Raw genomic sequence first — 23,440 nt, forward strand, 5'->3', positions numbered from 1 at the left:
CATCAACTCCAGAGGAACTGGTTCCTTGGCTGCCTACCCCCTGGCATACTATGACCTCCTCTCTTCTCCCCGGCTTCTAATTTCTCTATCTATCTATCTATCTACCTCTATCTCTATCTCTCTCTCTTCAAATCTCAGCCAAAGTTTCAAACCTCTCAGTGGAGTTTTGGAGGCTCTAGCCTCCTGTCTCTCTACGAACTGCTTGGATGGCTTACAAGGACTTGAACAGGTGCTCTCAGCTTTCCTTGAAGAAATCAACTGTGTCTGCCCTATCAGTCCTGCCAAGCTGAGGGCTGCTTAAACTTGGGTCAGGCCTGCTTCTTCCCTGCCACAAACAGCACAGAGATTAAAAATAAAGGGACTATGGTGAGGGCTCTACCCGGAGAAGGTTGTTGAAGGTCTGTGAGGCTCTCTCACTGAAGTTAAACTTGTTAGTGAGCTTCCGCTCCTTGGGCTGCCTAGGAGTCATCAATTCTTCTTCAGGTACTGTTTCAACTGCCTGGAAATAAAGACCCAGAGGACCAGGACTCAGTTGTGAAAGGAAGGTGGGGGCATTCAGAAAGGCAGACCCTGTCCTGGGATAGGAGGGAGGTGGGAGAAAGGATACTGCCAGATATGTTGGCCCCTGTAGCCTCTAACTTCTCACTTTCAGCTTCCCTCCTTCCACCCCAAGTCACCCCGAAGCCTCCATCCACAGCCTGAGCTGGAATTGGTGGGGTAGAGAGCAACATAATCCATACTTCAACTGTAGGCACATCTATTTGACTCCCAGTTTCAGCTTCAGCTTCAGCTTCAGCTTCTGCTTCCTTGGGCTCTTCATCTTCCTCAAGGTTTTCTGTGTCTGAAAGCACCACCTTGACGGACTCCTGTGAACCTTGATAGGATACTTCCAATGAGCTCCTAGACCAGGCCTGCTCCCCCAGTCCCTAGCAGGAAAGGTCTTCGTGGCTCTTGCCTTTCAGACCTCGCCTGTTTCTTGAATTCTCCTTGGCCTAAGTATCATGGATTAGCTCCCAGGCCTATTCAGGTCAGCCATGTATGAATTCTCATCTAAGAAGACCCTCTGTATGTTCCATCATAGGGATCAATTCCTCAAGGTAACCAGAGAAAAGGGATAAGACTTACGGTTGCAGCCTCAGGTTGGTCTAGAATCCTACCTGCCGTCATCTCATCACGATAGTTCTGCCGTCGTCCTTCATCTGAATCTTTGGGGATAAGGTTCCCAACCTGGCTGAAGTGAACTGCCAGTTGATTCACAAAGCCAATAAGTTTATATGTTCCTTCCTAAGAAGAAGAAGGGGCTGAGTCAGACCAAGGTCCCCAATGGGGCTATTGTTAGAATGTAGTTTGCCTTCATTCTTTAAGATATTCAGGAAATGTAACTCACCAAAATGTAACTCAGTTAGCCTGAGGTTTTCACAGCATTTCATCTTAAAGAAGAGGAGTTAAATAAAATTAGGTATTTTTGAAAGTTCTCCTCAAAGACTTATTTTCAAATACCTTCTCTTTCCAACCTGAAATAGCTCCACATTTACCTGTCACTGGCTCAATTTTCTTATCTCCTATATCCATGCAAGTGATCCCAGTTCACCTGCCTCAAACAGACTCTGGGCAGTCAGATAATCATCAAATGACACAGCCTGGCCCTCTCTCCACTGTATGTTAGTGGATGCCAGAGCTGGATAGATGGTCAGAGACAACAAAATCCCTGATCCTCCTGGTTCCATCCAAGAGTAGCACAAAGATCCGCAGAAGGTTTAGGTTTGACATTTGTCCAGGGCATATGGTAAATGAGAAGCAGGATTAAGCTTAAAGCCCTAAATCCCAGGCAATCTTGGCATTCATTCATTCTTCCTTTATTTTTTGGTGGTGGAGGGGGTTGGGATCAACAAAGTTATACCAAGCTTTAAACATTTTCATTGGTTCATTCACTCTTCAACAAATAATTTTTAAAAAATTTTTCTTAGTTGTAGTTGGAAACAATACCTTTATTTTATTGATTTTTATATGGTGCTGAGGATCAAACCCAGCACCTCACATTTGCAAGGTGAGCGCTCTATCATTGAGCCACAACCCCAGCCCTCAACAAATAATTTTTGAGCTGCCAAAATGTGCCAAGAATGTTATATCCGTAAGATGCCCAAGGTTAAAAGCTGAGCAAAAGCAGACGCTATTCCTGTTTGCATAGAGCCTATAGTGCAGTTCCTATAGATTCACCCTCACTGATCAGCATCCTAGCAACCACTAAAATTCAATTAGAGATAAGAGTCTCCTTTTCAAGTCATATGGAAAATAATTATATTTGTATGGCACACTGGGATAAACTCAACCGCAGAGGAAACCAGCCCATGTGTTCCAGTTGTACCAGACCTATCTGTCCCCAGAGAGCTGGAATGTTCTGATCACATAGGTTGGAAGGCTCTGTCTTAGAAAGTCACCATGGAGTTCTTCCTGTATCACTAACTTAGTGAGTAAGAGCCTGGTCTTTGGATGCAGGCAGAATTGGGTTCAAATCCTTAGTCTGCTCCTTATTATATGTATAACCTTGGGCTTAACAACTCTAAACCCTACTTTCTTCATATAACAAATAAGATAATGATATCTAATTTGCAAGATATTGTAAGTATTGAAAATAATGAAAATAATTTTTCATCATTATGTCTCAGAGTCTGACACATAGTAAAAGCTCAATACTTATGTCTCAGTGCTTGACACATAATAATATTATGTTCAATGTTCAATAATATTATGCTCAATAAAAATGGTAACTATTATTATGATGATGAAGGTGCCCGTGTGTTATGGTTTGGATAGGGAATGTCCCCCAAAGTCCCAATGTTCAGAGGTGGGGTTTTAGGCAATGATTATATCATGAGGATTCTGATCTCATCAGTGGATTAATCTATTGGTAACCAAATGAACTACTGGGAAGTGGGACCTAGTTGGAGGAAGTAGGTCACTGAGGATGTACTCTGGGTTTCTTTTCTCCCCAGTCCTTTTCTTTCTCTCCCTCTCTGTTTCCCAGCTGCCATCAGCAAACTTTTCTCCACCATGACCTTTTGCCATGATGTTTTACCTCATCTCAGGCCAGAGCAATGGAGTTGCCTAACCGTGTACTAAGAACTTTCAAAACCATGAGCCAAATAAACTTTCCTTTTTTAAGTTGTTCTTGTCAGGTATTTTGGTCACAATGACGCAAAGCTGACTAACACACAATGGGAATAAATTATCCTTATAATTGTCATTTGAGGCTTCCTCTCTACCCTGTTCCCATTGACTGGGACTTTTCCCTTCAGTTTAGAAATGGAATTCAGACTCCAGTGCTTCTGAAAGGAGGGGAGGCATGCCTGGATCAGAACCATCTTCCTCCCCTCTCCAGCCCATCAAGGGAAAGTAGCAATTTTGGAAACCTAAAGCTCTGGGATCTCTCAAGACCAGCTCTGTGAAAGGATGCCAGGCAGGAATAGGCTGTTGGAAGGTTGGGTGAAGTGAACTTCCTTAAAAGAGGGGCAAAAGGGATGCATTGAAACCAACAAGGCAGCACCAGTCCTCACCTATAGCATGACTACCATGGCCAGCTCACTGAGTCCTAGAGGGACTCTAATGTCAGGACAGGAACCCAGAGATTGCACCATACTCCAGCATAACATCAGGGAAGGTAAGACAGCTTCCCTTTGACATTTGCAGGTTGTCCAAGCGAAGCCATTAGCAAAACTCATGAACCAGCACCTTTCAAGAAACATGTCTGGATTTGTAGCAAACTTTTTGTGGAGGGGTTGACTACACAGGCTGAATAAGAAACAGTGTGTTCAAGAAAATTTTCACAAAGACTTGTACACAAATGTTCGTAGCAGTATTGTTCACATTAGTCAAAAAGTAGTAAAAATCTAAACATCAATCAACTTATGAGTGGATAAATAAAAAGCAGTATATTCATACAGTGGAATATCATTTGGCAATAAAAATAAATGAAGTACTGACATATGGTATAACATGAATGAATTGAAAAACAATATGCTTAATGAAAGAAGCTAGTCACAGAAGTCCACATATTGTATTATTCTATTATATGAAATTTCCAGAATAGGCAAATCTATAGAGACAGAAAATAGTTCATTATTGTCCAGGGTTGGAAGTGATGGAGAACTGGGGATTGACAGCTAACAGTTGAGGGGTTTCTTTCAGGGAAAATAAACATGTTTTAAAATGATCATGTCAAAAGTTTCACAATCTGTGAATATGCTAAAAGCTGCTGACTTGTATACTTTAAACGAGTGAATCTTATGGAATATAAACCATACCTCAAAAGAACTGTTTTAAAAGATAAAGAAAGAAACTATTGCTCTGTTTTTTCCCCTAGTACTGGGGATTGAACTACTGAAATACATCTTCCACCATTTTTTGGTTTTGTTTTATATTTTTCATTTTGAGACAGGGTCTCACTAAATTTCCTAGGCTATCCTGAAACTTGGAATCTTCCTGCCTCAGCCTCCCAAGTAGCTGGGATTGGAGGTATATGCAACTATGCCTAGTGAAAGACATTATTGTTATCTCCAGGGAAAAAGATAGAGGAAGATTCAATTTTCATTATATTTTCAGTGTGTTTTGACTCTTTTGAAATTTGTACTATGAATTTCTATTATACATTCAAAACTTTGTACACTTAAAAAAATTTTAAAGAAGCAACGTAATGTTGTTTTGGAGTCAAACAAACTGGTTCAAATCTTGCTTTGAATCCTGACTGTGTGATTTTTGTAATTAATTTTATCTAATTTAACTTTGGTTTCCATAAAATAAAGATAATAGTAGTTCCTGTATCAAAAAGCATATAATATACAATAACCTATATAAAAGTTCTAATATAGAATCTGACACTGGACACAGTAAGCATGAAAATGAAATTTAAAAAAATAGGCATCACTTCTACTTTAGTTCAAAATGTACTCTGAAATTCTCTTTGGTCTCTACTCACAGGAGCTGACCTTACTCTAGCTGAAAACAGTGTTAAAGACACGCCACAGATGTATCTACCAACTAAGAACTTGCCCACAACATGGTAATAAAGGAAGGCCCTGATGGGTTACCTGCTTGCTTGGTTGTGATGTTAAGAGACAGGGTTGCAGGGGGGATGAGGGAGATCAGCTTTTTCTTGTCCAGAGGTGGATCTATATTCTACCCAGGTGTCTGGCTAGAAGAAAATTCAGCTTCTAAAGCTCCAATAGTCCCATCTATTGGAAAAGTATTTTTCTAACTAAATATTCATTTAAAGATTCTTGAAAAAAAGTTGACTCTGCAGGGCACTTAAGGCACTGCAATTAGACTGCAAGGGAGATGCATAAAGAAATTTTTTAAATCTCTGGAAAACTCCATGCAAAATTCCAGGATTTCAGCCAAGAACCTGTTTAAAAGCAATCTCCAAAGAGCCAAGAAGAGGTTTTTGCAATGTGACAAGTCACTAACACTCCAAGGAGATCTAGAGGCTGTGTCCAGGAGGGGATGACTTACTTTGAAGCTGTACCTGACAATATTCTGGGGTGCATGTGGGTTGTTGGCTGTCAGGATCCGGGTAAACTCCTCTTTTAACTCCTGAGGGAAAGAAATACCAAAAGGGTCAAACATGAAGATCCCTCCAGGGGATCCCTCTCAGGCTTAGGGCCACCCAGGGTACCAGCAGACATCTCATGCCCAGGTTCTGTGCGGGTTTCTAATCTGTACTGTGGAAGAACATATCTCTGAAGATGGAGGAAGTGGAAGGGACAAGGATAAGAAGCTACTCTCTTACCGCATCTGTTAACTCCAGCTGGTCAGGAGGTCTAACTGTGGCTTTAGACTGGGACCATTCATCTGTCCCTTCTCCCACTTCAGTCCCTGAATCTTCATCCTGGACAAAAACCTCATATGAGCATTAGGAGCACCTAATCTGCTTGGGCAAGCAAATAATGCTGCAGAAAACCCCTTAACTGACAAATCCTCCCAGAAGTCAAGCTTTGCCCATTGAACATAGTGTATAAAATGTGCAACCGACCACTCATGGAAGAGTCCCAAAGAATTTCTCAGTCCAGAGTTCACTCTGTCTTGAAGATCATAGCCACCTCTACCCTAGAGGGTTAGGGCTTAGCTAGAACATTGTGATGGACCTTTGGCCCAAGTAGTGGTACCTGAAGGAATGGCTCCTCCCTCCTGCTCTCCCTAAAGCCTTGGAGGTGTCCAGGAACAGATGTAGAGGCAGGGCTTTATGAAAAGTGGCTTAGACATCCAGAAAGGATGCCAAGCTGTTATATAAGCTATTTCCATTCTAATTTATAATAGACCTTCTAATATACCACCTTTAAGTTTGATCTTTTCTTTTTTAGTGTATTATAATTATACACGATAGTGGAGTTCACTTCAATGTATACATAAGTAAGTATAACATAGTTTGCTTAATTTTAATCCTCAGTTCTTCTTCTTTCCTTCCCTTCCTCCTTTCCTCTTTAAGGTTATTCTTAAAGCAGTATTCTCTGGTATTTGGTTACTTTAAGCCAAAAATAAAGGACTAGAAGTTTTGCCTTCCCTGATAGACAAACACCTTGCCAAAATGACCATGACATATTTTTTCAAGATGTTCACCCTCACTAACAAGAAAAGACATGCTAAATAAAACAATACATTTCTTCACTATAAAATTGGAAAACTAAGTCAACAAATCAAAACTAGCATTCAGAACTGGCAATGTTATAAGAAAGCAGGCACCCATAAATTAGCACATCATTCTCAAAAGCAACTTGGAAATATTTCCCAAAGCCTAATAACTATGTTATTTGACCCAAATTTCTACCTGTAGAACTTATATTAAGGAAATAACAAAGGACATGCCTAAAGGTTTAAGTACATGAACATTTGTTAAGATAATTGATAATAATAGTGAAAAGGAAGAAACATCTAAATATTCATCAATGAGGCATGGCTGAACAAATTATGGGATGGCCCTAAGGAACATATGATAAAATATGATGTGGTAATTTCAAATGATGCTATAAAAGTATATTAGCAATGGAAGATACTCTAAATATTTTTTGTGTGAAAAACAGGTTATAAAATAAAACAGTTTAATTCCACTTAAAAATAAATACATGTAATTTTATATATGCATAAAAATTTCTGGGAAAATATAACACAACAGATTAAATAAAAGGTTATCCCAGGGTTGTAGGCTTAAGGGTAATTTTAATCTTCTAGCTTATTTGAATTTTCTGAAAATATATAGACAATATTCAATAAGGAAAAAAATGCCATTAGCATCTTGCTAAGATACTGTGGTGAACTGAGCACTTACTTTCTTCCTGGTTCCTCTGCCCATGTTGAGGCTCTGAAAGAAGAACAGAAACAGAAGGCAAGTCACAAGCAAACTGACATGAGAATATCATAAACATATTACAGGTCCTTTTACCCAAGGATCTCAAGGATATTGAGCTTTCCCAAGTCTCAAGAACAGTTCCAGGGCCACTCTCAGTGCCCAGCCAAGGAGGTCCTGAATCTGAGGCAACCATTTCAGACTCAATGGGATTACCTATGAAGAATGTTATTAGTAATTTAGCACTGGGCATTTATTTTTCTTCTTTTTTCTTTTTGATACTGGGAATTAAACCCAGGGTTGCTTTGCCACTGAGCTACATCCCCAGCCCTTTTTGATTTTCTTATTTTGAGACAGGGTCTTGGTAAGTTGCTAAGTCTGGCCTTGAACATGTGATCTTCCTGCTTCATCCTCCAAAGTTTCTGGGATTATATGTGTGCACCACTGCACCCAGCTCTAGTTTTAACATGCTAAAATTTTAAGTTCTGAAGAGTAGTGCTGTGGTTTGGATATGGTTTGAGTATACTCCAAATGTTCATGGGTTGAAGTTCTAGTCCCCAGGGCAATGATATGAAGAGGTGATGGTACATTTAAGAGGTGAGGTCCAGTGGGGAATCCTTGGGTTATTGGAGAAATGACCACAAAAGAGATTAAGGTAGTTCCCTGACCTCTTGGTAGTTCCTCAGAGTGGGTGGTTATACAAGGAGCAAGTCTAGCCCCTTCCTCCCTCTCTGCTTCCTGGTTCAAGATGTGATCCTTCTCTTGTACAAGCTCTGTCATCTGCCATGAGGTCCTCACCAGAGTGGAGCTGTTGCAAGAGCCATGCCCTTGAATCTCCAGAACAATGAGCTAAAATAAACCTCTTTTTTCCAAAAGTAGCCTGCTTCAGGTATTTTGTACAGTGACAAAAAGCTAATACAAGTAGCATGCTCAATTCAACTCATTAAACATTTGGAGAGTATCTATTTATGTGTCAGGCACTAACCTAAGCAGTGGGACAAAGACAAAGTTTGCGCTGGCTCTGTGGAGGGCAGATGAGTGTGATCAGTGCTCATCAGTCATTCGTTCAGCATAAGTTCCCTTGAAAGGTGGCTCTGTGCCAGCAATGGGATGTGTGTGCACAGGTTGCTGTAGGACAGCACAGAGGTACCTCTCCAGCTTTGGGTACTCAGGAAAGGTTTCCAGAAGTGGTGTTTCTTAGTTGGGTATCAAAGGACAAGATGCATTTTCAGAAGGCATAAATGGCATGTACAAAGGCAGAAGAAGAACAGTAACAGAGTCACCAAACAAAAACCATATATATATATATATATATATATATATATATATATATATATATATATAAAACAAAGAGATATTTTAGATATCAAGCGTGAGGGGACTTAGTGTGGGGTGGAGATATTAGGGAGCAGGCTTAGAGCACTGAAGGAAGGGTCAAGGCACCAGAATACAAGTCAATGGGAACATGTTTGTGGCAGAATGCACTTGGAAAGAGACCTCTGCTCCCAGCTCTGTCACTGACTGTCTGTATGATCTTGGGGAAGTCTCTGGGCCTCAGTTTTGCAAATGTAAAGAGAAAGAGTTAGAGCAATGGGCTCTTACAGCCGTATAACAATAGGCTCTGTGGGAGAGGCTTGGATGGTAGAAGGGAGGAAAAGGGTTTCAAGGGAAAAGAAAACATATCTCAGCTTGGAATTGTTGCTGAGTTCAGATTTCTGCCAGGTTTCCAAGGTTTCCAGTAATGGGAACCCTTCTCTTGAGGCTTTGCCACAGGAGCCAGAAAACTCTTTCCTTTGAAGAGCCACTGATCCCTAAGGTAACGGTATGGAAGCGTTGCAATGTCCACCAGCTTTCCGGCCCACAACAGAGCACTGGAGGGCCAATCCCAGCCCAAATCCTCAGCCTTAAATAGAAAATGAGATCCAGTTACTACTGCCCCCTGTAAATATGTCTGTAAAACATTTATCTGGCAATAAAAGAACTGACAAGGCAATTTGAGTGTAATTGTTTTTGGCAGTTGGAAATATTTCAATTAACACACTATAAAAGCCACACTATAATAAATGCAAAACAGGCCAATGAAATCGGCTACAGCCCTGACTTCCCAACCATGGCAAAGGAGATTGAATGTCAGGCTGCCACTTTGGGCCCTTGGTCTTCCAGAAAGAAGAAGCCTGAGACAGACAAGCCTGAATTCCTAAAAAGCTTTTGATGGTTCCTCCCAGAAGCCGTCAAACCACAGAAGAAGAAAGCCCGAGCTCCCTCCCCAGGTCCTCAGAACTCTATCATCTGGCCTCAAGTCCCCATTCCAGCCTGCTCTCCCAGTCATGTGCTAGGGCTTTGAGGTGCAATTCAGGAAGGCTACTCAGTCCCTGAGCCTGGCTTGAAACTTTCACCTCTTCATTTTCCCAAGTTTTCATCTGGCTATTCCTCCTGCCAGGAATGCCACCTTTCCCTTCCCCCTCCTGCTCCTGCTACTTCTGCCTAACAAAAACTTACCCAACTAGCTAGCCTCTGTTCATCCTTTATCTAACTTTTCCTGACATCTTACCATCTTCCTCCTATATCCTTCTACTTTTTCTTTTCTCAACTTGAGCAGGTTCCTTCCCACCTTTCATCACCACCACAAGAACTGACGGTAGTGAGATTAAGAATCAAATCTATCTTCAAACACATGCTCTCTTGTCTCTGGGTTTGGGTCTCCAAAAGGCGACACAGTATTATGAAAAGAAGCATAATACTACAGTCTATATGAAAGGTGGCTTGAAACTTCCAGCATGGGAGGCTCACTATTCTTATACTATTGACCAAAGAAAGCCCTCTTCTCTTGGGCAGGCTATTCTCATTGACCAAGGAAGATATCAATAAAAGAGTGAGGAAGAAAGAGAAAATCTACCCAGCCTGCCATAGCAGACAAATTAATCCTGGTGATCAATGGAATAACTGATTTCCCAGCCTGAACTCCTTCACAGTTGAGCATTTTTCTATTGTTATAGATTTCAGTTGAGTGCCCTGAAGGCAGGAACTGTTTCTTATTCAACGTTAGTATTAGCATAGAGCCTAGCACTTGGATATGTTCACCTACTCTTATAAAGGGCACTGGTAACAACACCGCTAACTAGTGGTCACTTCTCAGTTCTTTTACAGGATTTGACATTGTTGAGTTCTCCCTCCCTCCTTTTTGAAATTTCTCCTCTACCTTCCTTTCCATGTCACCAGTCTTTCCAATGTTTCCTTGGAACATCTGGCCTCTCCCTCCACAGATATATGTTTGACCCGTGGATCCTCTTATTCTACGTACTGCCCCAAGGTGCTCTTTCCCCCACCCATACCTTCATCTTCTACCTTATGATAGAGCTCAAATCTATTTCATAGTTTAAGACCCAATACCTCATGATCACAGGGTACTCAACATCTTAAAATCCAATCTCACTATGTTCTTTTTTTTTCATCCCAAACTGCCACTTCCTCCAGTATTCCTTATCTCATTCAAGTACAACACCATCTACTTAGTGACTCAGGTTGGAAACAGGACTCATTAAAGATGCCTATCTTTATCCTCTCATTAGCAATTTATTTCAAAGTCTAACAATTCTATTTCTTCAATATATTTCTTAACTATCCAGTTCATTTATATCCCCCTTAATTCAGGCTCTTACTGTCTTTTACCTAATCACTTTTGACCTCCTGTCTCTAATTTCTTCCCAATTTAATAACTGTATCACTATCATCATTTTGAGCTATGGAGCACTTACTAGCCAGTCAATTACTAAACTATTTATGAGCATTATCTCATTTAATCTTTACAACTATCCTCTGTCATTTTTCCTATTTTACAGATGAGGAAATCAAGGCATAGAGAGATCAAGCAACTGACCTAAAATTGACCAGGACTTGAAGCCAAACTTCTAATCACTATCTTTAAATGATCTTTCTAAAATATGAATCTGATCATGCCACTTTCCTGATTTAAAGCCTCCATCTTAGTTGTGAGGTAAAGTTCAAGCTCCCTACCGTGTCATCCACCTCTTTCCTACTCTTTTCCTCCCACAGCCACACTGACTCACTTACAATTCTCCCTAAGTTTATATAGGAAAGAACCATGTAAGCAGGGAGACTGATCCTGTATGTCTGGTGTGAGATAGGCCCCTGAGTCTTGGGCAGGTGAGAGAAGAAGAGATGGCTGAGCTAGGAGGAGCTGCCCACATAAAACATCTCTCTTTTGCCATGTTCATCGAACTTCTTTCCTCAGTCATCTTCACTGCTCCAGGCCAAATGTCTTGCTTCCTTTCTTTAATATTACCATGATTAGCCATGATGTCACAATTAACACCCTCTGTCAGGTCAATATCTTCATGAGTCCATCTACCCTTTGAAGATACCCTTTTGGTCTTTAACCACATTTTTTTTTTAATTTTTTTAGTTGAACATAAACAATACTTTTGTTTGTTTGATTGATTTAATGTGGTGCTGAGGATCAAACCCAGTGCCTCACGTGTGCAAGGCAAGTACTCTACAACTAGCCACAACCCCAGCCCTTTGTTCTGTTTTGCTTTGTTTTCTCCAGAACTGGGGATTGAACCCCAGTGGTGCTTTATCACTGAAGTATACCTCCAGTCTTTTTTTGAGACAGGGTCTCACTAAATTATCCAGGCTGGCCATGAACTCATAATCCTTTTTGCTTCAGCCTCCTGAGTCACTAATATAACAGGTGTATACCAATGAGCCCGCCTAACCACCCTGTTCTTTAGATACAGTCCTAGACTACCTCTTTGGCTTAGCACACTCTTGGATGATTACTAGGTTAATATCCCTCCTAGCTTGGCCCAACCCTCAATACAGCCCCATTCAGCCTATCTTGAGACACTTGAGGAAGCCAAAGGACAGAGAGTAGATTCCAAAGAAGTCTGGAAAGCTGTGGATAGGAGCTGAGAGAGAATTTGACAGCTAACAAGAGACATTCTCATTTATAGCAGTTATACATCAAAAATAGATGTCTAAAGTCTATTTAGCAGGCACAATCTGCAGAAGGAACAAGAAAGCAAAGGGATAGGCAGAGACCAGTTGACTATCATCACCATCCCCAGCTGCACTCACTAGTGACCAGGCACACTACTGGACACTAGACAGTCATTATACGCCAATTTCAGAGCCTCCCTGCCAAGTAGGTAAAAATATTCCCCTCTTATTTATTTATTTACTTTGGGGCTGGGCATTGAACCCAAGGGTGCCTAATCATTAAGCCACATCTCCAGCTCTTTTTATTTTGATACAGGGTCTCACTAACTTGCCTAGGACCTCATTATGTTGCTGAGGCTGGCTTTGAACTTGAAATCCTCCTGCCTTAGCCTCCTGAGTCACTGGGATTATAGGCTTGCATGACCTCGTCGGGCTGGTTTCATTTTAAAGACAAGGCTACTAAAAATTGCTCACACCAAATGATATGATCCATGGAATGATATTTTGAAAACAAAATTTCTAGTCAATCTAAGAGTTGATTATTACCACTCACTTGGCATTTACCAGCACTGTTTTGGTTCATGAGTTTTTGGTTCATACTGAACAATAAAAGAGACCTGTTAATCTCTGACTATACATTAGAAATAAATAAGGAGATAAAAAAAAATTTTTTATTTTTATTTTTGGTACCAGGGATTGAACCCAGGGGTGTTCAACTACTGACTCTTATCCTTAGCCCTTTTATAAAAATATACTTTATTTTATTTTTATGTGGTGCTGAGGATTGAATCCAGTGCCTTACACATGCTAGGCAAGCACTCTACTGCTGAGCTACAACTCCAGTCCTAAAAAAAATTCTTGAGCTGTTCCATACCATGAAGATATGATATTTTTAAACTGAGCATGTGATTATTTTGAATCAAGAAGCCCAAGTATGGACTTTGAAGTCAACCATACCTGGGGTTTGAGTGTCTACTGTCCTGCCTGCTAATTGTATGATCCTAGGCTAGGCAAGTTACTTATCTTCTCTGAATCCTTATCTTCAAAACAATTCACTGTCAGACAATCACAGGCTTGTCATGAGGATTAAATGAGTTGCACATGAAGTGCATACTATAGTGCCTCGCCAGAATTCATGCCAAATAAATGATGGCTGGCATCATTACATTCCCATTTATAGATCTTGCTCTGCCCTCAGCCACACAGGATCTGTGTGGCCCTTTGCCTACTAAGAAGCACCCACCCTAGGAATGACTAAAGTCTTCAGAAGCTCACATCTCCACCAAATAATTCAAGGCTGAAACAGGATTGTTCCTGGAAAGAGGGGCTCTTCGAAGCATGTAAACCCACAGACACTGTATCCTTCTTCTTGGGGCCCAGGAGACTTTATCTGCCATTTCAGTTGTCTTGGTCTTTATTTTAAAACTCACTAACAGTTTCCATTAAGCTAAATTGAAACTAAATACCTTACTAGCTTGCAGTTTCAGTTTCTAAGAGTAGAAGCTCTTGGTCCCAAAGGAATGGTAATTCACCAACAAATCTTTCTCTAGCTACACTGTATGCATTTCAAGTTCCAAAGCCTAGTGCAATGTTTAAAGCACACAGAAAGCACCTCTTTCCATAGTTGAAAGAGGTCTCAAAGTTTTGAAATAGTCATATTACAAGATAAAAGGCCTCCTCATACACTGTACTGAAACTATAAATTGATGCAAACTTTTTGTAGGATAATCTGGCAATATGTAACAAAATTTGAAATGCATATATCCCTCAATTCAGCAACACTATTTTCTTGAAATTTTCCTATAGAAATTTTATATTTATATCTTATGTATCTTGCTTGCTGCAAGATTGGATACTTTGAAAACAAAATTTATGTGCAACATCATTTGTAATATGTTTAAGATGGAAAAAATTAAATATTAATCAATAGGGGCCAAATTAGATAAATAAAACAAAATCATAGCAACTTAAGGGGATATTAATGTTTTAAAATGAATAATTATTGTACAATAGGTTGACTACAGTTAATAACAATGTATTATAATCTTGAAAATTGCCAGAAAAATAAGTTTTAAGTGTTCTCACAACAACAAAAAAGAGAAACTGTGAGGTAATGCATGTTAATCAGCTCAATTAGCAATTCCACAATGTGTACATATTTAAAAATATGTTGTATATAATAAATATATAACTTTGTCAATTAAAAATAATTTAAAAACAGTATATTATTTTAAAAAATAAAAGAATGAGGTAAAACCTTCATCTATCATTATGGAAAACTCTCCAAAGCACATTTTAAATAAAAAAGCAAGTTACAGGGTTGATGGGGTAGTTCAGTGGTAGAGTGCTTGCCTAGCATGAGTGAGGCCCTGGGTCTAATCCCCAGCACTGCGAAAGAAAAAAAAAAAAAAAGCAGCAAGTTACAGGAATAGAGACCCATCTGCCATCTACTTACTTTAAGAACACATGTGTATGTATATTTGCATATACATATAAAATTTCTGGAAAAGAATATAGAACCTGTCGAGGATGGTCTTGTACAGGCAGTATGAGTGGGGAATTGTGGGGGAACAGGACTAAGATTGTTCACCTTATACTCATTGTCTTGGTTTTAATATTTTTAATGTGACCATTCATTACTTCGATAATTTAACTTAACTGAGAATTTAAAAATTAACTAAGTACGATAAAAGATGTTCGTCTTTCCTACTAATAAAACATTAGCACAGTGTTCAGGAAGCAGGAAAAGGGAATACAAGCCCAGCCCCATGCCATCCTGGAATTTCAGGAGGACGGAAGCCAACTCCTTTGGACCCTTCCCAGATAAGGCTGCAGGAGGCAAGGCAGTGTAAGGATTTGAAAGACAGGGCTCAAGAGTAAGACACAGCTGGATTCCTGGCTCTGCCACAAACTACATATGAGGCCTTGAGCAATGTATTCTCTAATCCTCATCTTCTTATCCATAAAATGGAGAAAAATATTAGTGCCCTTTTCATAGAATTTCTGTGAGAATAAAGTAGAAACAATGCATACAGAGCACAGTACACAGTAAGCCCTCAAGTACCAGTGGCAATGTAGATTTTATGGTTATCATCATTTTATTATTATACCATAGTCTGCCATGCAAGGCAATTGAGTTCCTTTCTGAGAAAATACAAGGAAAAACTGAAAAGTGTTGTCCAGGTTGTTCTTGGTAGACAATAGTAAATTTAGGATACATATTGTAAATCTTAGAACAACCATAGACATATGTGCATAGATACACATATACAAAATTTGAAAAGCACAGCTAAATGTGGATGTGTAATCGATGTGATTCTGCAATCTGTATTTGGGGTAAAAATGGGAGTTCATAACCCACTTGAACCGAATATATGAAATATGATATGTCAAGAGTTTTATAATGTTTTGAATAACCAATTTAAAAAAAAGCACAGCTAAAAAGCCAATACAGAAAATAAAACCCAGTGCCTCACATATTTTTTTTTAGTTGTAGGACACAATATCTTTATTTATTTATTTATTTTTATGTGGTGCTGAGGATCAAACCCAGTGCCTCGCACATGCGAGGCAGGCACTCTACCACTGAGCTACAGCCCCAGCCTCTCATTACTCAATTCTTAAGTGTAATGGTCCATAAATGTTAATTAGGTCAATTGGTTGATAGTATTGTTCAGATTTTCTATATCTCTCAATTACTGAGAGAGGTGTGTTAAAATATCTATCATTATGGATATTTCTATTTCTCTTGGCAGTTTTTAACCTATATATCTTGTGAGGATACTGAAGATTGAATTCAGGGGCACTCGTCCACTTGATTTTTTTTGTGGGAAAGTTTTAAATGATGAATTCAATTTCTTTAATATGTATGAGGTATTTTCCATTTCTTCTATTGGTTAAGATAAATTGTTTTTCAAGAAAATCATCCATTCTACATAAGAGGAGGAATTTAATGACTTAAGATTGTTGCCCTCTATTATCTTTTTTTGTTGTTGTTGTTGTTTTGTTTTGTTTTAGTAAAGTTTTATTTTTTCAAATGCACAGTTGATTGGACCTGTTCATGCATCTTCACCAGCAGCTGGGGCATCTCCACCCTTGGTATTTCTGGTATAAATTACTTGAGCTCTATGCTTTGAAACCAGTTTGATAAGTCCTTTACTGAGGAGCTCCTGAAGGGCTACCCTGGCCAGGGAACCTCGAATCTTCAGTCTCTCAGAGACCACAGCTGGGGTAATAAGCTTATAGTTGGGAACTTCCTTACAGAGTTTGTCATAAGTAGCTTTGTCAAACAAGACTAGATTGTTGAGCTTGTCCCGAACTTTGCCTTTGGACCACTTCTTCTTTTTGGCTTTGCCCCCAGATTTGTTCACTGGGTCCTTGTCTTTCTTAGCCGACTTTCCAGCGTCTGTCTTCTTCTTGTCATCCTTGGGTGGCATCGCTAAGCTTGGAGAGCAGCAACAGCCACTGGAGCCTTGTCAAGATGTCAGACAAAAAGCTCTATTATCTTTTTTAATGCCTGTAGGATCTGTAGTGATATGTCATTGTTCATTCCTGATATGGGCTCTTACATTTTCTTTTTTAATGTAACCTAGCCTTGCTAAGTTTTATCAATTTCATTATTCTTTTCCAAGAAATAGCCTCTGGCTTTGTTAATTTTCTCCATTATTTTTCTCAAAAACAATAAAATAAATTGAATGAATTAATGAAATAAGTGGAATCAATGAATAAATCTTGCTTCTACACTTTAGGTTTAATTTTCTTATCTTTTCTATGCTAAGGTGGAAACTTAAAACATTAATCTTAAACTTTTCTTCTTTTCTAAGATAGCATCTCTATTAAGCACCACTTTAGCAGCATTCCCACAATTTTTTAATAGATTTTCATTACCATTCAATTAAAATATTCTCTAATTTCTCTTGTGATTTGATCCATAGGTAATTTAGAAGTATGTTCTTCAATTTCTAAATACTTAGAGTTTTTAAGAGATTGTTTAATTCAATTTTGTTCAAGCTATTTCTAGTATGTTGAAATTTGTTTTTTTTTAAGGGTGGATGTTGAATATGGATTGAATTAAATCTGAAGAGCTGAATCTTTTGAAATACATTGATACTTATTTTATAACCCAAGATATGGTTGATTTTTGTGAATGTTCTGCAGTTCTTGGGTATAATTTTCATTATTCAATTCATTTAAAAAAAATTTTTTAGTTGTAGATGGACACAATATCTCTATTATTTATTTTTATGTGGTGCTGAGGATCGAACCCAGTGCTTCACACATACGAGGCAGGCACTCTACCACTGAGCTACAGCCCCAGCCTCTCATTACTCAATTCTTAAGTGTAATGGTCCATAAATGTTAATTAGGTCAATTGGTTGATAGTATTGTTCAGATTTTCTATATCTCTCAATTACTGAGAGAGGTGTGTTAAAATATCTATCATTATGGATATTTCTATTTCTCCTGGCAGTTTTTAACCTATATATCTTTGGGGCGGGTGTGTACTAAGGATTGAACTCAGTTGCATTAGACCACTGAGCCACATCCCCAGCCCTATTTTATATTTTATTTAGAGACAGGGTCTCACTGAGTTGCTTAGCTCCTCACTTTTAATGAGGCTGGTTTTGAACTCTTGATCCTCCTGCCTCAGTCTCCCAAGCCACGGGGATTACAGGTGCCCAATTTAACCTATATATCTTGACATTCTATTCATAAGTGTATATACTTTGTGATTTTTCTTTTTCTCTTGAGTTGACCTTTTATCATTATAAAATGTTCCTGTTTATTTATGGGAATACTACTTGGTCTGATAATGATAATCACTTAACACTTGCCCTTTGCATGGTGTATTTTTTCTATTAGTTCATATTTCTTTCTATGTCTTTACATTTAAACTATATCTTTTGTAGACAACATGTGGTTGGATTTTACTATTTTATTCTTAAGCTGATAAAGGGATCACATGGCCCAAGCACAGTCTCTTAGGTGAAAGTATAGGTATGGTCATAGTTACCTTGTTGCTCTCCCCCCCCACCACCATCTGATCCTGTTCATCTTCTGCATAATTTTGTATTAACTGAAATTTTTTAGTATACCATTTTATTTTCTGTATTGGCTTTTTAGCTGTTTTTTTTTTGTTGTTGTTGTTGTTTTTGTGTATGTGTGTCTGTGCACATAGGTATATGGTTATTCTAAGATTTATAATATGTATCCTAAATTTACTACTGTTTACCAAGAACAAATATTATACCACTTTACCCTTTGCAATATAATAAATTTGCATCATAATTCTATTTACCACCACTATTTCATCCTTTGCCCTATTGTTGTTACATATTTATTTCTACATACATCTAGCAATGATATTGTTTTTGCATTGAACAGTCATATATATTTTTAAGAAAATAGAAGACAAAAGCTAGTCTTTTTCTTTACCCAAAATTTATGGTGATGACAAATTCTCCTCGCTTTGGTATATCTGAAAATGTATTTATTTCATTATTCTGTTGTCCCATAGTATTCTGGGTTGACAACAACTTCTTTTGGTGCTTTAAATATATAATTTCATCGTCTTCTGGCGTCCATTGTTTATGATAAGTCAGCCATAATTTGTATCATTGGTTCCTGTATGGAATGTGTCATTTTTCTCTGGCTACTTCCAAACTTTTAATTTTATCTTGTTTTGTAGTAGTTTGTAAGAAACCTAGACATGGTTTTATTCATAATTATCCTGCTTGTTGCTCACGGAGCTTCTGAAAATCCTATACATTTTCCTCAAAATTTGAAATTTTTTTGATCACTGTTTCTTCAAATATTTTTTCCTCCTTCTCTTCTCTTTTTCCTTCTGGTATTCCAACTACATACATCTTCTGAGTACATATATAATATTTTCCCACAGGTCACTAACTTTCCTTTTTAAAAGATCTTGTTTCTTGCTAAGCACAGTGGTACACATCTGTAATCCCAGAGACTCAGGAGACTGAGAAAAGAAGATCTCAAGTTGGAGGCCAGCCTGGGTAATTTAGGGAGATACTGTCTTGAAATAAAAAATAAAAAGGACTGGGGATGTGGCTTAGTGGTACTGTGTTCCTGTATTCAATATTCAGTATCATAAACAAAACAAACTGTTTCTCTCTGGTCTTCAAATTCAATAATTCCATGGACCCATTTTCATATTCAGCTGTTAGGCCCATCCAATAAATTCTTCATTTCTAATAATGTATTCTTCTATCATTTCTTTTTTTTAAAATACTTCTTAAAAAGCATTTTTCAGTTGTAGTTGGGCACAATACCTTTATTTTAGTGTGGTGCTGAGGATCGAACCCAGGGCCTTGCATGTGCTAGGCGAGTGCTCTACCACTGAGCCATAACCCCAGCCCCTCATTTCTATATTTTTATCTACCCATTAAGACAATATTTTCTTTGAATCTATAAATGTTTTTATTTATTTATTTTATTTATTGGAGGGGGAGTAATAGGGATTGAACCCAAAGGCACTTTACCACTGAGCTACATCCCCAGCCTTTTTTTTTTTTTTTTTTTAAAGACAGAGTGTCACTAAATTGCTTAAGGCTTTGCAAAGTTGCTAAGGCTGTCCTCAAACTTGTGTTCCTCTTGCCTCAGCTTCCTAAGTAGCTAGGATTACAGGCATATGTCATCAATCCCAGCTATAGATATATTTTGATAATTGCTTTAAAGTTTTTGCCTGTTCCTCTCATATCTGGGTTATCCCAATGATATTATCATGTTCTCCTTTGGCTCTGTATCCCTGAGCCATGATCAAGAAATTGCCCCTAGGCAGAGAGCAAGGATAAATGTGTGACTAGTGTTTTCTTCACCTCAGGAATAACTGTCCTATGTCTATCATCCAATGCCTAAAACCATTTGTCTCTTATATTGTGTCCACATGTGTAGTTGTTTACAGTGGGAGAGCAAATCCATTATTAATTGCTTCATCATGGCCAGAATATAAGTCCCGTATATTGATATCTGTAATAGTTACATATAAAATATGTTACATTTTAAAATTCATTGTAGAAACATGCTATTTTTAAAAAACCTACTGTAAAAGCTTTTGTGAAGGACAGAACTTTTTATAATGTAAATATCAATCCTGAATGAAGGCATGGGACCAGAAGAAATCTGAGGTTCCTCCTTGCACAATTCATGAGAAAGAGATTTACCAGAAACAACACAGAAGTTACTTTAGAATAAAGCAGATTATATTTTGTACTGGAGAAGTCAAGGAAAGAGGGTACCTCTTTCTAAGGAAAAATGCCCTGCTCACAGCTTTTGACTGCTTGAGAGCCTTAGAATCTTATCCTTTGTTGCCACACCCTAGCATGAACAGATGAGCTCAGGTCAGTCAGATCCCCTTCCTAAATGTCTGAACCAAGATTACAGACAGAACTGGCAATATGACAGAGATACTGATAGAAATGCTTGTGAGGTCCGAGAGTCTATGATGAGCTGAAAACCACTAAGTTATGAGGGAACAGAGACCATGGGAAAGCGGGCTGGTTGGGAAATGAGAATAAGAAATGGAACAGTTGCTAAAAGAAGTAAAGCAGCTATGAGATAGATGTCATTGGTCCCTACATCTGTCCCCCAAGTTCTATACTATCTACATATTCACAACACCCATATACAAACCCCCATATAAACATCTCCCCACTTCTCCAACAATCCTTTATTTGAGGTAATTTGAGTTAGCCCCTGTTCTTTACAATTTAAAGAGCGTATCTGAAATATAGCTGATCCCTGACTTTTGATGTTTCAACTTACATATTTTCCAACTTTATAGTAGTGTGGATGTGATATGCATTCAGTCAAAATCATACTTTGAATTTTAATCTTTTCCTGGATTATCAATATGTAGTATTCAAATATTGGGTATGCAGTATTGAAATGCTCTTGAAATACTGGGAAGCAGCAGCCAGCCACAGCTCCCAGTCAGTCTTGCTTTCCCAAGGGTAAACAACTGTTACTCTACAGTATACTGGTACTAAGCTATGATGCTTGGTAGATTAGGTGCATTAAATGAATTTTTTACTTATAATATTTTCAATTTATGATGGATTTATCTGGATGTAAGCCTATCATAAGTTAAATATCTGAGCTTTAGAATTTGTCAGGACCAGAAAGAACGTGAAGAGTAAAAAAGACTTAGGCATTCTGGATAGAGGGAACAAAATCATTAACAAAGGCACAGAAGCATAGAACAGGTGTCTAACCCAAGATCAATGGATTATTTTATTCATCTATCCTCCAATTTATTCCCAAACAAAATTTGAGGCTGAATACCTGACACATTGAAATAAGTAAACAAGAAAATGGATGTGAGGTAGAAATACTAAAAGTAGGAAATAATCTTAACAACAGGGTGGGTTCCCTACATAATAAATAAACAGGATTAATCTGCTTTTACTAGGATGAAAAAGGCAAGAACTGCTTCTTCTGAAGGCCCAGAAAGAAAAATTAGTGTTCAGAGTATTGCAGTACATACCTTTCCATCATACATTTAGTCACTCATCAGCTAATTCACTAGTCATTAATCATTCATCCAGTATTTATTAAGCAGGTCTTAGAATGACAGTTAAAGAAGAAGCAAGGCTGAGCTGGTCCCCTCTCCCCAGATTCTCAAATCTAGGAGGTAAGATCAATGGAGGACATAAACTCATCATATAAACTAGAATCCAGTGACTCCAAAGTGTTGTGACACTCAAAGCAGTGAAAATAAAGATTGATCAAAAGCTGTGTCCTTTGTTTGCTTCTTCCATACAAGTCTGTTAGTACTCAGTAACTGGGAAGATTGAACATGCCATACAAATTCCTAACTGGCAGAAAACAATTTCATGTGGCTTGCTCACAGCTGGAGCCAGAGAAGCAACATTACTCTTTAGCATCAGCCTGCAGGCTGCAAAGCACAAGAGCCTTCTGCCATTATTATTCGAGTACCTGGCATGCACCAAGTACTAACAATGTGCTAGGCTCCACTGTGCATGGGGGAGTAGACCAAGTTCTGGTCTCAAATGCTCACAGCTGTTTTGTAATCTGATAATTGTGCATGACAAACCTCAGACCATAACTCTGAAAATAGCATGACTGTAATCATAACAAAATGGAACAGCCATTGGCAAAATTTGTTTTCTAGTTATCACTTCCAGAAGGAATTCCATAATACTACTAGGGGAAGAGAAAACTCTCTCAACTTCCTGCAGCTAAACCTCAAAATTATCATCATGTGCATCCATTCTTTTTCTTCTTCTGTTTCAAAATGTTCCTCCTATCCACCTCCTCAGAGAATTGGTTCTAGTCAGTTTTTAATCTTTCTCCTTTATCTTCAACTTCTTTCTCTACCCAGACCCTTCTCCCACAGCATTTAATAAATTCAAGTCTTGCTTTCATCTTAAAAAAAAAAAAAAAAAAACCCATATGGTCTGCACTGCCATCTTAGTTCAATTCAGTCTAGCTTTACCACTGAAGTTGTTTCTTCCAAAGTTCCTGATGACTCCTAATTATTATTATATCTAGTGGCCATGTCCTAGTGCTTATCATCATTGACACCTTAGTAGCATGTGAAACAACTGACCACTCACTCTTCCTTTGGCTTCTGGGACAGAATTCTTCCTGTTGTCTTCTTATTTTCCCTCTTGCATCTTCTTATTCTCCATTTTGGACTCTTTTTCCATTGTCCAAACCTTAAATGTTTTTATTCTTCTCAGAAGTAGTCTTCCCTGATTTTCCACGAATCAGTGTTAGGATACCCCATCCATGCTTCCACAGCAAAGCCCTATGCTACTTCCTCCACCACCTTTCATCATTGTTCAACAACCAATCATTCGCTGAGAATTTCTTATGTGATAGCTGCTCTGTTAGGAGCTGAGAATACAAATGTAAGCAAAAACATTCACAAGCCTTGCTCTCATGGAGCTCATAAGGTAATGAAAGAGATATACAATAATCAAATAATTACACAAATAACTAAATAATTACAAACCATAATGCATGATATGAAAAAAAAGGAACATAAAGCAGTGAGATTATGTAACAGAGGAACCTCAACCCTGCCTTCAATAACAAGGCAGATGACATGGGAACCAGTTGTGGTGATTGATGTCAGGACTAAAATTTATGAGTGAGTACATT

At 38.4% G+C, this 23,440-nt stretch overlaps 2 protein-coding genes across 3 annotated transcripts in view; both read right to left on the reverse strand.

Annotated features, from left to right (window-relative positions):
• Positions 1-23,440, reverse strand: part of Dnai1 (dynein axonemal intermediate chain 1) — a 62,312-nt gene that overhangs the window by 33,459 nt on the left and 5,413 nt on the right. For both annotated transcript variants that reach the window (XM_058578092.1, XM_046457490.2), the window contains exons 2-7: positions 7,316-7,348; positions 5,783-5,881; positions 5,506-5,586; positions 1,158-1,284; positions 741-874; positions 380-499 (exon numbers count right to left, since the gene is read on the reverse strand). In XM_058578092.1, coding sequence (XP_058434075.1) covers positions 380-499; positions 741-874; positions 1,158-1,284; positions 5,506-5,586; positions 5,783-5,881; positions 7,316-7,348 — 594 coding nt within the window. The remainder of the gene's footprint in view (positions 1-379; positions 500-740; positions 875-1,157; positions 1,285-5,505; positions 5,587-5,782; positions 5,882-7,315; positions 7,349-23,440) is intronic.
• LOC124101457 (small ribosomal subunit protein eS25-like) lies at positions 16,312-16,743 on the reverse strand. Its single transcript, XM_046457491.2, has one exon. It carries the CDS (start codon positions 16,726-16,728, stop codon positions 16,351-16,353), a length of 378 nt encoding a protein of 125 aa, XP_046313447.1. The 5' UTR covers positions 16,729-16,743; the 3' UTR covers positions 16,312-16,350.

This window comes from Marmota monax, unplaced genomic scaffold (genome assembly GCF_021218885.2).
Source record: "Marmota monax isolate L192 unplaced genomic scaffold, Marmota_monax_Labrador192_F-V1.1 WCK01_AAM20220418_F8-fsc00069, whole genome shotgun sequence".
NCBI lineage: Eukaryota > Metazoa > Chordata > Mammalia > Rodentia > Sciuridae > Marmota > Marmota monax.

What these genes read in the sequence shown, in the direction of transcription:
- LOC124101457 (XM_046457491.2), bottom strand. Translation starts at nt 16,728, where the DNA reads ATGCCACCCAAGGATGACAAGAAGAAGACAGACGCTGGAAAGTCGGCT.